Here is a 17904-nt window from a genome sequence, read left to right on the forward strand (position 1 = left end):
ATTTTTATAATCTTTAAATATATCACTTGGTTTGAGAGGGGGGTGATCGCCCTCATCACCCCCCTGGATCCGCCCCTGCTTAGCGACCACTTAAGGGTAAATATTGTGCTATTAAGGTAGCATTAATGCAATAAAATGCGTGTAGGTGGCGAAAATATGCAAAAATTGATTTTGGGCCACCACTGTGGCTTTGGGGCGCAAATATTGTAAAATGTGCATAGGTCATAATTTGTAGGTTACACTGTGTTGTTTTATTTTACATAACTACTTTTTCAATAAAACGAACAGATGACGAAAAAAAACAAAAACTGGAGCCCGCCAAAGCATATATTATGAGGTTTACGGCGCCACTGTGCCGTAACGGTTGCTTATACGAAAACAATGATTAGGACCTAATTTTTAGAGTAAATAGTGGTCTTTAACCTTGTATAAGTTTTGTTTAAAAAGAATGCATAGGTAATACACAAGCACCCCTTGATATAACAGAAAAAAAATAAAACCGGACTTGTGTCCATTTTGCAAGGTCCAACCTCTGTTTCCTACACTACAGTATGTGTTCTCATATGCGACTTTTAATTTACTTTCACTGAAAATTTTTTGGTGCAAATTTCACATTCAAATGGTTTTTACCAGTATGCACTGTCATACGGGATTTTAAAACTTGTTTCGTTGAAAATTTTTTATTGCAAATTTCACATTCAAAGGGTTTTTCACAGATATGCGCTCTCATATGCGTTTCTGCACATGCCTTTATTGAAAACTGTTTGGAGCAAATTTCACATTTAAACGGTTTTTCACCAGTATGCACTATCATATGTCTAGTTAAAAATGTGTGTCTCTTGAAAACGGTTTAGTACAAATTTCACATTCAAATGGTTTTTCACCAGTATGCACTCTCATACATATGTCTAATTAGATATGTATTTGTTGAAAACTGTTTTATGCATAGATCACACGTAAAAGGCCTTTCACCACTGTGCACTAGCATATGTCTTTCTAAACCATGCTAGAGCATAATAAACTAGACCAGCAAGGACACTCCCCGATGCCGCCTTTGAAGTTGAAAAGTACAGAGTCGCCATTTTTCGCGTAGTACATCTCAGTGGTGATGTGATGTGTTCGTTGACCAGTGTTGCCGATGTCACTATACGAAATTATATTAAGCCACTGCTAAAATGATCAGATTTTGCCAAAAATTATGTTAAAATTTTTGATCTTGGTAGTTTCTAACGGTAATAAAAATACATTAAGAAAAAAGTTATTTTATTCAACTTGTTAAGTCAAAAATTATATGTAATATATTATACTATAATAAAACTACATCTACATCTGGAACACTTTCAAATAAAATTTCCTCATCCTCATCTTGTGAAAATGAAGACTTTATGTGATTAAAATAATTTAACATTTTTTGTTTGTTTGAAAGGAGTAACATTATTTTACTCCTTCACTTTTGCTAACACTAATTTAATATTTGCTCACAGATCGCATTTAAACGTCGACAGACAACGATATCTAAGAAAACGTGATTTTTTTATTTCTGCATTGCTGCAGTATCAGCTATTGCACTAACTTTATTACCCATAAGAGATTCTTTTTGAATACTTTCTGGGATTTCTGCAAAAGATAAACAATACAATCGCCATTCATCGTCAATATGTTGTGTTATGTACCAATTATTGACATAATTCCCACAGGCATACGTATAAAATTATGTTAAAAAATATTTATTATCAGAATGTCATAAAAGTTAAGTAAATCTGATAACTATGTACAAATCGGCAACACTGTCGATTTTCTACACTGTCTGGTACCAAGGTTCATAGATAGGGGTTAACGCCCTAATCTATTAACCTTGGTCTGGTACTACGCGAAAAATGGCCGACGATCTGCCCAGTAACAGTGCGCGAACTTTTCCCTCCTTCTAGTGTGTCACTGCTGTTGCGTTTATTATGCTGTGACCATGCTTTCTTGCAAAATAATTGGGGCATATTATGCATGTGAAAGGTTTTTCACCAGTATGCGTTCTCATATGGAACCTTCAACCTTGCCTTCAGTGAGAAAGGACATCACACACATCCTATGGAAAATATAATCAAATTCAATAAAATTTATACGAATAGATTCGTTTTAAATTAACGGTTAAATCTTATCATTGCGCCAACTCTTAATTATGATTAATTACGGCGCAAATTGCAATTAAAGTTTATCGAAATCACATTTTTTAGTCAGTAAAAGTGTCAGTTACCATCATTATTGCTCTGGGTGCTATTCAAAAGAGCTTAAACCCCCCGCTGGGCCTAAGCGAATTAGTGAAACTAATCCTCTGATTTATGGAGTACCGACAATTTGGGTGTTTTAAAATATTTTTTCTCTCTTTAACTTATGTATGTATCCATTTGATTTCAGATTTATTTATTTCAATTTCTGCTCTTATTATTGAAAATATAGAGTTGGCGCAATGATAAGATTTGACCGTTGATTTAAAACGAATCTATTCGTATAAATTTTATTGAATTTGAGTGACATTATATTTTCCATAAGATGTGTGCGATGTCCTTTCACAATTAAACGGTTTTTCACCAGTATGCACACTCATAATATGTGATTTCAAATATAATTTCAATGAAAACTGTTTCTTGCAAATTTCACATTCAAGTGGTTTTTCGCCAGTATGCACTCTCTTATGTAATTTTAAAGAAAAACTTGTTGATAATTGTTTGAAGCATATTTCACATTCAAAATGTTTTTCTCCGATGTTCACATCCGTAGTAGCAGTTAAATTTTGGTAAGTTATTTCCGGGATATTTTAATATTGCATTGCATTCATCATTTTGGATGTCTTCGCAAGAGACACATAAAATAATAATTATCTGTTAAATCAGTATAATTTATAATAATACAGTAGTATTATAGTAGTACATTTAATTTATTCGATTCCTTCCAGGAAATAATAGGTTAACTGCATGTGGTATAAATACCAGACATTTTTGTTGAATTCAGTGTATTTTAAAATCCTCGTCAGGTGGTTTTTGAATGTACATTTCGCGGTTTAAATGTAACAAAATAAATTGTATTAAATAATTAAATAAATCATTATGGGTGAGTTTTTAGTTACTTGTTTTTAGTATTAATTGTTTTTGTAAATAAAATAATATGAATTAAGTATTTTTATTTACATACAGTTGTCTAAAAATAAATCAGTAAAATCAAAATAACTATTACAATAATAACTAAGTAAAAAAATTTACAAGCACATAATATTTGATTTAATAAAGGAAATCAAAACTTTGTGTTGTTACTTTTCTTTTAAAATGTTGGTCAGTTTTTTTTAAATTGACGACAAATACCTAAGACACTCCTCGAAATACAACGGTTTTTGTGATAAGTAACGATAAGTTCACATCGAATGTCAGAGCATAACTGAAAAGTGTCGTTGTTCCGGAATAAAAGTATTTATTTTACCGCCAAAGGAATAATGACACTACCGCTATCTTTCGAAGTTGGATGTAAACATATATGTGACATTTTTCCTGATAAAAGTATTATAGTCTATAGCCACAGCCGCTGAAAAGATGTACTGATCCCGTGAACCGTATGCAATCTTAAACTTTCCTCTCCCGATGTCACCACTTCTCCCACGTTTACACCGCTCAACAAAACTATATTTTAAGCACATCTTAACGAAATTCACCAGCGGAAGTGCGAAACACAAATAATGAGGGTGTAAACGGTTCTTAGAACGTCTGGCTTCGACCGACCGGTCGATGCTTGCATTGAGTGTTCACGTGACCTTGGATTCCATCTTTTAAGCGACTCGATAGATAGAAATTTGAAGTCATTTAACAAGATAACTCGATTTATGCATTTTTGAGTTGTGTCAATTTTCTTCCGGATAAGCGAGATGTGCTTTTACATTGTTCTCACCGGTGAGTTCTCATATGTGCTTTTAAACTAGAGTCATGTGAAAACTGTCTTGAACATAGTTTGCATGTGAAAGGTTTTTCGCCAGTATGTATTCTCATATGCGATTTTAAATTTAGTTTGACTGAAAATTGTTTGGTGCAAATTTCACATTCAAATGGTTTTTTACCAGTATGCACGGTCATATGTATTGTTAAAGAACCCTTTGTTGAAAATTGTTGATTGCAAATTTCACATTCAAATGGTTTTTCACCGGTATGCACTATCGTATGTCTAGTTAAATCTAACTTTCTTGCAAACTTTTTGGAGCAAATTTCACATTTAAACGGTTTTTCACCAGTATGCACTATCATATGTCTAGTTACATCTGTGTTTCTGGCAAACTGTTTGGTGCAAATTTTACATTCAAATGGTTTTTCACCAGTATGCACTCTCATATGTGTGGTTAAATGTGTGTTTGTTAAAAACTGTTTGGTGCAAATTTCGCATTCAAATGGTTTTTCACCAGTATGCACTATCATATGCGATTTTAAAACTTGTTTCCTTGAAAACTGTTTGATGCATATTTTGCATGTGAAAGGTTTTTCACCAGTATGCATTCTCATATGGAACTTTAAACCTTGCTTCAGTGAAAACGTTTTGGCGCAAATTTCACAATTAAACGGTTTTTCTTCAGTATGCACACTCATAATATGCGATTTCAAATTTACTTTCAATGAAAATTGTTTCTTGCAAATTTCACATTCAAATGGTTTTTCACCAGTATGCACTGCCATATGTACTGTTAAAGAACATTTTGTTGAACATTGTTTATTGCAAATTTCACATTCAAATAGTTTTTCACCGGTATGAACTATCATATGTCTAGTTAAATGTGTGTTTCTTGCAAACTGTTTGGTGCAAATTTCGCATTTAAATGGTTTTTCACCAGTATGCAGTCTCATATGTCTAGTTAAATGTGCGTTTCTTGCAAACTGTTCGGTGCAAATTTCACATTCAAATGGTTTTTTAATAGTATGCACTCTCATATGCGACTTTAAAATTTCTTTCCTTGAAAACTGTTTGGTGCATATTTTGCATGCGAAAGGTTTTTCACCAGTATGCCTTCTCATATGAAACTTTAAACCGTGCTTCCGTGAAAACCTTTTGGTGCAAATTTCACAATTAAACGGTTTTTCACCAGTATGCACACTCATAATATGCGATTTCAAATATACTTTCAATGCAAACTGTTTCTTGCAAATTTCACATTCAAATGGTTTTTCACCAGTATGCACTGCCATATGTATTGTTAAAGAACCCTTTGTTGAAAATTGTTTATTGCAAATTTCACATTCAAATAGTTTTTCACCGGTATGAACTATCATATGTCTAGTTAAATGTGTGTTTCTTGCAAACTGTTTGGTGCAAATTTCGCATTTAAATGGTTTTTCGACAGTATGCACTCTCATATGCGACTTTAAAATTTGTTTCCTTGAAAACGTTTTGGTGCAAATTTCACTATTAAACGGTTTTTCACCAGTATGCACACTCATAATATGCGATTTCAAATATACTTTCAATGAAAACTGTTTCTTGCAAATTTCACATTCAAATGGTTTTTCACCAGTATGCACTGTCATATGTATTGTTAAAGAACCCTTTGTTGAAAATTGTTTGGAGCATATTTCACATTCAAAATATTTTTCTTCTCTGTTCACATCTGTAGTAGCAGTTAAATTTTGGTTAAAGTTATTTCCGGGATATTTTAATATTGCATTGCATTCATCATTTTGGATGCCTTCGCAAGAGACACCTAAAATAATAATTATCTGTTAAATCAGTATAATGTATAAATACAGTGTGTTTGGTAACGAATGGGCAATAGCTTAACCTTAGATTCCTGAACTTAAAATAAGGCGATTTAAGCTAACTTACTTTAGTACAAAAATTGATAATAACCGAAATACAGGGTGCCAAAGTTAAACTTTTGTTTTATTAACAACCAGACATTTGGTAAGCGGGGGTTTTTTGGGACGATAAATCTAAATTTGCCATCAAAAATTAAGTATTACCCAGAGGGCGCCACATACGTCTTTCGGCGCTCATTTTCCGACTTATCATCGACTTTTTCGTATACTTTAAATGATGACGCACGTGTAAAGAACCCTGGACTCAATTGTAGTTGTTAACTCTACAAGGTTGAAGACGGAAGTGGAAGAAAAAAAATGGCTCTCCGCGTAAAGAACCCTTATCGGAAGGGGAACACTCCCGCAAAAATTAGTTACTTTTCTCGCCCGTAGAGTCTGCGAGTTAAGTAAGTTGGGGTGGTTTTACGAGGGAGCGTCCGAGATTATTATTTTGGACGCCGGTTAAAATATGCATTTTAACAAATACAATTTATTAACTCCAAACCAATACGGATTTAGACCAAAAATGTCGACATTCACGGCTGCATGCAGCTTGTTTGAGCGTATTTATGATGAATTAGATAGTAGAAACTACGTGGCAGACTATTTTTTGATCTATCACGAGCTTTTGACTGCTTAGACATAACATTTATTCATAATAAATTATATAAAGTTGGTTTTAATGGTATATTTCTAGAATGGGTAATAAATTTCTTAAGTGACAGGAAGAGTGTTGTTAAAATTAAAGAATCAAGCTCAGATCCATCTATGACAAATAAAGAAGTACCACAAAGATCCGTGCTGAGACCATTATTATTCCTAATTTTTTAAAGACCTACCAGATCATATACTGGCACTTATAATATCAATATTTGCCGATGATACCTCGTGAATAGTCTCCGCAAGTACACTCGAGGAATTAAAAATGGCAATGAAGACTGTTGTGGACTGCTTTATACGCTGGTGTAATACTAACGGATTAATATTAAACATTGACAAAACGGAAATCATTTATTTTCACTCATACAACTTATTTACCAATGACTATATCTTAATTATCCATGATAGAAACAATAAATTATCTTTCACTCACTCTACCTATCTTATTGTAATCTCAAATGGTTAGAGCAAGCAAATTCAGTGAACATAAAAATTGAATAAAGCTTTTTATGCTACATCTAGAATTAAAAACACAGTACCCATTTCTGCATTAATATATACAGGGTGTCCAGAAACTCTACCAACAAACGAAGACAGGAGATTCCTCAGATAATTTTAAGACAATTTATCCAAATTCCCCTAGTCCAAAAATGCTTCCTAAGGGAGCTAGAGCTCTTTTAAGATGGCGTCTTGTAATTAGTTTTTCTTAAATACCTCCATAACGCTTCTATTTAGAACAACAAAAATTGGTACACATATTTATCTTCCAGAGATAAATCGATTCCATCCATTGCAAATTTCTAGTACTGGTCATAGGAGTCCGTTTTGGGTAGGGCAACGGTTATTTTATCGCATAACTTTTTTGTCTTTAGGTTTTAAGCATTTTTGATACTGGATTATTAAATTGTCAGGTATTTTATTACTAAACAGTACTCTTGCTTTAAGTCGGTAGGACACACTTCTAGAAAAATCGATTTGAAAATTTTTCGTTTCCGGAATTTGAAAAGAAATTAAAAAATAATTAAAAAAAACGGTGTATTTTACCAACTTAAAGCAAAAGTAACTTTTAGTACTAGAATACCTCATAATTTAATAATTTAGTGTCAAAAATTCTTAAAAATTAAAGACAAAAAAGTTATGCGATAAAATAACCGTTGGCCTACCCAAAACAAACGCATATGACCGGTACTAGAAATTCGAAATTAATGAAATCGATTCATCTCTGGAATACAGTCGAACCAGCTTATTAGAATACCTGTTAAAGGAATATCCCGGTTTAAGGAATAGAAATTTGATTTCCCGAAACGTTTTTACTAGCCACCAACGATCGGTTATTAGAATATCCCTTTAGATATCCCGGTTATAGGAATACTTTTGCTTGGCACCAAGGCTATTCCAATAAGCGGGTTCCACTGTATATACAGGGTGTAACGAAAATACAGGTCATAAATTAAATCACATATTCTGAGACCAAAAATAGATCGAAGGAACCTAATTTACCTTAGTACAAATATGCACATAAAAAAAGTTACAGCCCTTTGAAGTTACAAAATGAAAATCGATTTTTTCGAATATCTCGAAAACTGTTAGAGATTTTTTATTGAAAATGGACATGTGGCATTCTTATTGCAGGAACATCTTAAAAAAGAACTATAGTGAAATTTGTGCACCCCATAAAAATTTTATGGGGGTTTTGTTCCCTTAAACCCCCCCAAACTTTTATGTACGTTCCAATTAAATTATTATTGTGGTACCATTAGTTAAACTCAATATTTCTAAATCTTTTTTGCCTCTTAGTATTTTTTCGATAAGGTAGTTTTTACCGAGTTGCGGCTTCTTTTTTAATATGTAATTTTATGGGGGTTTTGTTCCTTTAAACCCCCCAAATGTTTGTGTATGTTCCAATTAAACTTTTACTGCGGTACCATTAGTTAAACACAGTGTTTTTAAAACTTTTTTGCCTCTTTGAATTTTTTTGAGAAGGCACTTTTTATCGAGATATTACTTCTTTTTTAATATGGTTCAAAATATACCTAAAAATGTAAATCATAAATAAATGTTCATATTATTAACAAGTATATATATAATCGTACTTAGCCATATAAAAATATGTGGTGAATTTGACAAATATTCAAAATATCTCGATAAAAACTGACTTTTCGAAAAAGTACTAAGAGGCAAATTTTTTTTTTAAATATCGTGTTTAACTAATGGTACTACAATAATAATTAAACTGGAACGTACACAAAAGTTTGGGGACGTTTAAAGGAACAAAACCCCCATAAACTTTTAATGGGGTGTCCAAATTTCACTATAATTTTTTCTTAAGATACTACTACCATAAGAATGCCACATGTCTATTTTCAATAAAAGATCTATAATAGATTTCGATATATTGGAAAAAATCGATTTTCATTTTGTAACTTCAAAGGGCTGTAACTTTTTTTATGTCCACATTTGTACTAAGGTAAGTTAGGTTCAATCGAACTATTTTTGGTCCCAGAATATGTGATTAAATTTATGACCTGTATTTTTAGCTGTACCCTGTATAAACGTACCAATTTTCGTTTTTCTAAATAGGTTTTTTTTGAATTTTTTTTAATATTCAAAACACGAAAAAATTTCAAATCGATTTTTCTAGAAAACGGTGTATCCTTTCGACTTAGTAAGAGTACCATTTAGTACTACAACACCTTACATTTTAATAATCCAGACTCAAAAATGTTTAAAAATTAAAAATAAAAAGTTATGCGATAATATAACTACCAAAACGGACGCCTATGGCCGGTACTAGTTTACAATGGATGGAATCGATTTATCTGCAAGATAAATATGTGTACCAATTTTCGTTTTTCTAAATAGAAGCGTTCTGGAGATATTTAAGAAAAACGAATTACCAGACGCCATCTTTAAATAGCTCTAGCTCCTTTAGGAAGCATTTTCGGACTAGATGAATTGGGTTAAATTGTCTTAAAATTATCTGAGGAATCTCCTGTCTTCGTTTGTCGGTAGAGTTTCTGGACACTCTATATAACAAACTACCCATTTCTACATTAATATACAGTGAGGACGTTTGAGTTGGAATAATAGTTATTTATATACCAAGTCAGTAAAATGACTCTTTATCGAACAAGTCTGATATTACGAGAAGAGCGAGCGTAGCAAAGCGAGGCGAGTAACAGACGAGTTCGATAAAGAGTTTATTACTGACGTGGTGCATACAAAATTTTATCGCCAACATAATTTGATATTGGTTTACACACTTACTTGTAATTTACAATTTAAGAACTTTTTAAATTTTAGACGTCAAAATAATTTCATGACAGTGATGACAGATAACTTTTGCAAGATGGCCGCTTTCGACTTTTAATCGTTATCAATACTGAATAATTACTAAATCGGTAAAGTTTAAATTTATTTTATATGAATATAATTATGTGTATAATATTTATTTATTTATTTATTTATACAGGGTGTTTGGTAAAGAATGGGCCATAGCTTAACCTCAGGTTCCTGAGGTTAAAATAGCCCGATTTAAGCTAACTTACCTTATTACAAAGTTTATAATAACCGAGATACAGGGTGTCAAAGTTAAACTTTTTTTTTATTTATTATTGAATATTTCCTGACAGGTATGAGATAACAACATGAAATTTGGTATGTGGGGGTTTTTTGGATCGAGAAAACTAAATTCCCTACCAAAAATGATGTATTGCACAGAGGGCGCCACATACGCCTTTCAGCACTCATTTATTACGTTCAATTTTTTTATCCCTCACTCTGTATAATTTTGACATTAAAATTTTTATTCTCCTATTAGTTTTACTTAAAAAAGGTATACTTTTTTCATCTCCCTAAACTCAACCGTTTTCGAGATAAACTCATTTTAAATCTGCGATACACCATCATTTTTAGCATAATATCATTGTAGTTCCACCCGAAAAATAACTTAAAACCATAATAATTGTGCCAGTTCTCAAATTTATGTCATTGCATCGCAAATTCCATTTGAAGAAATTTGCGATACATTTTTTGATAATTTTATGGTTTTAAGTTATTTTTCGGGTGTAACTACAATGATATTATGCTAAAAATGATGGTGTATCGCAGATTTAAAATGTGTTTATCTCGAAAACGGTTGAGTTTAGGGAGATGAAAGAAGTATACCTTTTTTAAGTAAAACTAATAGGAGAATAAAAATTTTAATTTCAAAATTATACAGAGTGAGGGATAAAAAAAATTGAACGTAACAGATGAGTGCTGAAAGGCGTATGTGGCGCCCTCTGGGCAATGCATAATTTTTGGTAGGGAATTTAGTTTTCTCGACCCAAAAAACCCCCACATACCAAATTTAATGTTGTTATCTCATACCTGTCAGGAAATATTCAATAATAAATAAAAAAAAAAGTTTAACTTTGACACCCTGTATCTCGGTTATTATAAACTGTGTACTAAGGTAAGTTAGCTTAAATCGGCCTATTTTAATCTCAGTAACCTGAGGTTAAGCTATGGCCCATTCTTTAACAAACACCCTGTATATGTACACATTATAAATAATGTGTACAATATTTTTAATAATTAAAGTAAATAAATTTTAAGTTCACTCAAATATTCGCCATTCGATTACTGCCAACCACCAATTACATTCAATCTCAGTTAATTTGATTAATCGCGGCAGGTAAAGTAAAAATTCTTCTTTTAGTACAATAAAGTGGAACTTTACTGCCGCAAATGAGGGCAAATGAGTACAGTAATGAATGACTTTAGTGACGGTTGGCAATAAATTTATTTTCTCGAGAATGCGCGACTCTGGATATAAATCCCGAAACAGGTCGACTTTTATTTTTAAATTATAATTTTTTGGCGTATATTATATTATCATACTAGTGATGTCATCCACCTGGGCGTGATGACTTAATCGTTCATTTTTTAAACGAGAATAGGGTTTGTGTGATAGCTTATTCGAAAGGTTATTCAATGCTCTATTCACTAATATAAACATTAAAATAATTATTTATACAGGGTGCCCAAAAAAATGTTTTGAATTAAATTAAATAAAACAAACAGAAGAATGTATATAATTTATTTAATTCTAAATACATTTTAATGCCGTCCGAAAACAGGAAAAAAATGGTTATTTAATAAATAACTATTGCTTTTCGCTTAAATTCAATATTAAAGCTGCCACCCACCTACCCCTTAGCAGTTTGAACATTTAATTTAAGCGAAAAGCAATGTGTGTTTTTCAAATTAACATTATTTTCTGTTTTCTTTTTGCCAGCAAGAAAAGTATTTTGCATTAAATAAATTATATAGATTCTTCTTTTTGTCTCAATTAAGTAATTTAATTCAAAAAAAAAACTTTTTTGGACACCCTGTATGAATAATTATGTTATATCACTGAATAGAGAATTGAATAGCCTTTCGAATGAGCTATAATATGACCCCTAATCTCATTTAAAAAAATCATCCATAACGTCATCACGCCCAGATGGATGACGTCACTAGTATGATACCTATGCCAAAAAATTATAATTTAAAAATAAAAATCGATCTGTTTCGGGATTTATCTCCAGAGTCGGCCATTCTAGAGAAAATGAATTTATTCCAACTCAAATGTCCTCACTGTATATAATGAATGTTTATTATAGCCTTGCTTACAGCCACATGTGGTATAATGCAATTTTGTGGGGGAACTCAGTATATATTAATAAGTGTTCATTGACCAAAAAAAAAATTATACGTAAAATTTTTAGTTTGAATTATCAACAATCATGTAAACCCATTTTTATTAAATATCAAATTTTAACTTTCTACTGCCTACACATCTCTATTTATAAATGTTTATGAGTTCTGATGTCCACCGCAAAATCCATTTTTTTTGTGCCGCCTGCCAAAATTTGTCGCCAATGGCTTATTTTTCAATATTTTGGATTGAATTTTTTCTTAAATATTCTTTGAATTGTACTTAATATGTTTGTTTAATTTAAAAATAAAATAATTCTACCATAGCTTCGAAAAAAATTCACAAAAATGTGAATACAGGACCAATAAAGTATTTGCATTTGTATAAGCAGCCAGATGTGGTATGCACAGTAAAGCAGTGTGCAAAGAAATGGTATGTGCAGACTTACAGGTAATTAATTCTATACTGAACATTCAAAATACACCTGTATTTGGTTTAAATTGTTAATATAACAAAAAACATCAAACATTGTTCTATTAAATAAATTGTTTTAACGTGTATACCACATTGGTATACTATGCCGTTGATTTACAGTTCAAACCAAACCCTTCTTGCAATGTGTAATAGTTTATCGAAATCTCTCTAAAGCATTAAGTTTAAAGTTCCTATCTAAGTTCAGTCTAAGTGTCTAGTCCCTCTAATAAAATTTGAAAAGTTTCTCTTCTTTGTCTGCTAAATTCTTATTGCTAGTAGCACATTACTGTTATAAACTCCTAGCCCAAAAATCAGATTAATCAGTTCCTCATTAGAAAAATTCATATTAATAATGGTGCACCCAGGAGTGCTCCTTGAACATTCTTGGTTGGATTTGGATTATTTCTATATACAGGGTGTCCCAGACTAATTTACCCACTCTATATCTCTTAAACGAATAGAGATTTTCGAATGAGACAAAAACTTATCTATTCCATTTGTAATACACTGTAATATGGCGTAGAAAAAATCATCCCCTAAATATTCATCCCTTAGTTACAACCCCTAACTTTAATTTTTTTAATAGCACCCTGTACATTTTTTTATAGTTTTGGATGTGGTCTTCGATCGTCTATTCAACACAATTTTTTAAAAATAAAATCGGTTAGTAAGTAATTAAGAAAAATATCAGTTTATTTTTGATAATTATGTGTCCCAGACTAATTTATCCAGGCTATATTTCTTAATGGCAATGAATAAAGATTTTCGAATGGGACAAAACTAATCTATTCCATTTGTAATACACTTTAATTTGGCGTAAAATCATCCCCTAGTTACAACCCCTAACTTTAATTTTTTTTAATAGCACCCTGTAACTAAGGGATGAATATGTAGGGGATGATTTTTTCTACACCATATTAAAGTGTATTACAAATGAAATAGATCAGTTTTTGTCCCATTAGAAAATCTTTATTCGTTTAAGATATATAGCCTGGATAAATTAGGCTGGGACACATAATTAAAAAAAATAAACTGATCATTTCTTGATAATTTACGAACCGATTTTATTTTTAAAAAAATGTGTTGAATAGACGATCGAAGACCACATCCAAAACTATAAAAAAATGTACAGGGTGCTATTAAAAAAATTAAAGTTAGGGGTTGTAACTAAGGGATGAATATATACGGGATGATTTTTTCTACGCCATGTTACAGTGTATTGCAAATGGAATAGATCAGTTTTTGTCCCATTCGAAAATCTCTATTCGTTTAAGAGATATAGCCTGGGTAAATTAGTCTGGGACACCCTGTATATGTAGTGCATTTTTATTGTGATTGTAGTGTAGACAGTTGTGTTTTAGATTAGCGAATCGGCTATAACAAAGCCACTAGAACTATAAAAATAGTATAATGTCAAATGTTTAAGTAAATTTAGTGTCAAATTCATAGCCAACTAGATAAAATATTCTGTTTCTATTAATATTTTACGCAACAACAATATTTTGCTATATTTGCTAGGTATTTTGATATATCATGCACCATTAATACATTAAGAATCAGTCTAGATTAATATGTATATTTTTTTCGAAAAATTAATTTTGATTGAACATTTTTACGGCCAACCTCAAAGAATTTCACGTAATTTTTATTGGAATTGCTTAATGTTTGGCTTAAATAATCAAGAATAACTCACAAATTAAAGAAATCAGGTATAGGGAATGCTTAAGAAATAAAAAAGTTCTATAAAATATAATTTCATTACAATACTAAAATACAGGGTGTTCCATTTAAGAAAACTCAGAAAATTCTCATTCTGAGTTTCGTCCAACCTTGTATGCTAATATGAAACATTTCGCTATACATATTAATAATTTTTAACAATATTAGACTATATTAAAAAGGGTTTAATAAATAGAGTTTCTGATTAACTGTGATCAGATAATAATAAGAGTGTAAAAGTTGCTAAGACATTAATGAAACAATGTAATTATCTTTTAAACTACCCCATATAAAATTACAAAACTATAAATTTTAAGAAAGAAGACATCGAGGAGAATCCCAAAATGTGTTCCATTAAGGAAAACTTAACCCTGCCTTAACTTAAATATTTTTAAATTAGGGTTCTATCTACGCCCCAACTTTTACATAAATCATTTTTTTTTTCATATCTCTTACGACAAATAAGTAATTGGACTTCCTCACACTAATGAACCACCCTGTATGTGGCTGATTAGGATTCTGGCAACTATCAGATATAATTAAAAAGTCACGCAATAGGACTCTTAAACTCTTCTCATTTGTTTCCGGCTATTGTCTTATGTTGTATAATATTAATACATCCATACTAAAGGGCCTAGCCGGGTAAGATGATGAAAATTCCCCTCAACTCAATTTAAATTCCATATAGGTCACTTTTTAGCACATATAGAGGAACTCACTTTCTGAAATTTTTAGCCCCCTAGGTGGTCACGTGACCCCCTAGAGCCTAATTAGGCTTTTTATGTTTTTATTTTTTATCTCAGACGAGTCAAGAGCTAGCCAAAAACTTAATTTAAAAAAGTTGTAAGTTTCATAAAGATCTATATGAAAATTTTTTTTTATTTTTTGGCGGGAAATTCGAATTTTTAGAACAATTTTAAACTTTTAAATAACTCTGAAAAAAAAACTAAGACACTCGTTTTTACGAAAATCAATTATAATGTGTATTTTTGCACAATCTTTCACCCTGAATTTTTTCAGATTTTTAAAATTGGTGAAACGTACCTTTAAAAATAAAAAACCGCATTTTTTCGTTTTTTGATACAATTTTATACATATTTTTCAAAAAAGGTAACACCGTCACTAGAATAGGTAAAAAAATGAAAAATAATTGGGGTTTGCTTAATAAAATTTTTTTGTAACGCCATCCATTTTCAAGATACAGGGCGTTGAAGAAAACAAAATTTTACACATTTTTTACGATTTTGCCGAAACTACTGGCAACATTGCAATAAAATTTGGCAGGTTTTAAGAGGTAGTTATTGTGCATTTTTTGACATACAATTAAGAATTTTATATAATGGATGTACGAGTTTATGTATGTAGATGTAGAAACTACTAGAAGTTCGAATGCTTTGTAAGGATTAAGATCTTTTATTTTTTGAATAAAAATGGTGCGTCGTATGAAAAAATAAGAAGATAGATTTTTTGTCACAAATTGAACGAGGAATTCAAAAACGATTGTTAATTTAAAATATGTCAGTGGCGTACTATCTTTATTCTTTAAAAAGTTCAGACCAATACCCCCATGCGCGCAATGATGAATATCAAATCCTTAATTGTATGTCAAAACTTTTGGAGAAGGAAGCTTGCCGAGTACTTATTAATTAGGTATATTTACTGGGAGACATAATTCACATGCAACACTTATTCGTGACGACCATTTTATTAGACTACTTCAACTGTCAATATTGCCAACCTGATTTACATATACTTGGGGATCAGGATAGCTAACATTTCAATACCCCCTCTCAATTTATACAACATTTACATAAATAGTAAATTTGGATGAATTGTCGACTAAACAACAATCTTGACTCTAACCAAGTCTTGACAATAATTGAACTAAATGAAATCATAAAAACATACTTATACATCCTACATTACTCAGGTTACAACTCATACATATATAGAAAAATATTCAAAAAAATAACTTTCATTAACTCAAAAAATATTAACATGAGAATATGATAAAAAATAAAAAAAGCAAATAGATAATTCACATGAGTTGTGCCTAAAGTATAAAAGTACTAATCTATAAAAACTTTCAACATTCTTGAATTTTGATCAAAGTTCTGAGACATGAGAATATTTCATTTGAAGGAGCTTTAGTGAAAATATCAGCACAGTTTGATTTTGTATTTATGTACTGTAAAGTAATTACATTGTTTTCAATTAAATTTCGAATGAAATGATATTTTGTGTCTATATGCTTAGACCTTTTACCTTTAAATGAATTTGTTGCAATACATATAGCTCCCTGGTTATCTATATATAATATACTACCAGTTATTTTCTCGTTCAATAATTCTTCTGCTAAGTTTTTTGTGAACAATAACTCACAACATGTAACAGTTGATGAAATATATTCGGCCTCAGTACTGCTCAATGAAACAGTGCTCTGTTTCCTTGAATACCATGAAACTGGATTGTCTAGAAAATATACTATACCTCCTGACATGCTTTTTCTGTCATTTACATTTGCTGCCCAATCTGAGTCTGAATATGCAAATATTAAAGGTTTTCTTTTTATATTTTTACTGTATATAAGACAGAAATTAATTGTATTTTTTAAATATCTAATAATACGTTTAGCAGCTTTCCATAATATATCATCAGGACAATCGAGAAATTGACTTAAATAAGAGATTGAAAACATTATGTCAGGGCGACTACCCAATGCAATATACATTAAGCTTCCAATTAATTGCCTATAAGGCACATTGACAGAGATTTGATTATTAGCATTAGTTTTGTCAACCTGAAAACCTGTTTCCATTGGTGTTTTGCTAACATTGCAATTCGTCATATTAAATTTCTCAATTATCTTATTGATTAAGGGTTTTTGAGAAATATACATTTTTACATCATTTTTATTTACAGAATATTCAAAATCAATACCCAAAAAGTTGTTTACACAACCGAGATTTTTTGCGTTAAACTCACTTTTTAAACTTTCAATAATTTTTTGAATCGAATCGCTATCTTCACCGCACAATAGGATATCATCGACCCATATACACATACACACATTTTTCTTTGTATAAACGCAACAGTCACTTTCCGCACTTTTAAAACCAATTTTGATTGCCCATTTGTTGAATCGTTGGTTCCAGCATTTGGGTGATTCTTTCAGTCCATATAAAGCCTTTTCTAGTTTGAGAACTTTGCTTTGTCGTTTATAACCCTTAGGACAATGAATATAAACATCATGTTGTAGCACTCCATTGATGAACGCTGAAGGAATGTCTAATTGGTATACCTTCCAGTCGTTATTGAGAGCCAGTGATAATAAAATTCTTACACTTGCCATCTTAGCTACCGGTGAATATATATCTAAAAACACTTCTTCTTCATAACCCTTGGCGACTAAGCGAGCTTTTTTCGTGCCATCACTTTTTGTTTTAAATACCCATTTTGTATTTATGATTTGTTGATCATGAGGTATTTTTGTGGCTTCACTCCACGTGTTCATTTTTTCAAGACATTCTAGTTCTGTTTCTATTGCCTGCT

At 31.2% G+C, this 17904-nt stretch overlaps 1 protein-coding gene across 2 annotated transcripts in view; it reads right to left on the bottom strand.

The window, feature by feature from the left end:
• Positions 1-3155: 3155 nt before the first annotated feature.
• The window catches only part of LOC126892620 (gastrula zinc finger protein XlCGF57.1-like), a 34243-nt gene continuing 19494 nt past the window's right edge, over positions 3156-17904 (bottom strand). For both annotated transcript variants that reach the window (XM_050662215.1, XM_050662214.1), the window contains one exon: positions 3156-5719. In XM_050662215.1, coding sequence (XP_050518172.1) covers positions 3924-5719 — 1796 coding nt within the window. In that variant the 3' untranslated portion in view covers positions 3156-3923. The remainder of the gene's footprint in view (positions 5720-17904) is intronic.

This window comes from Diabrotica virgifera, chromosome 9 (genome assembly GCF_917563875.1).
Source record: "Diabrotica virgifera virgifera chromosome 9, PGI_DIABVI_V3a".
NCBI lineage: Eukaryota > Metazoa > Arthropoda > Insecta > Coleoptera > Chrysomelidae > Diabrotica > Diabrotica virgifera.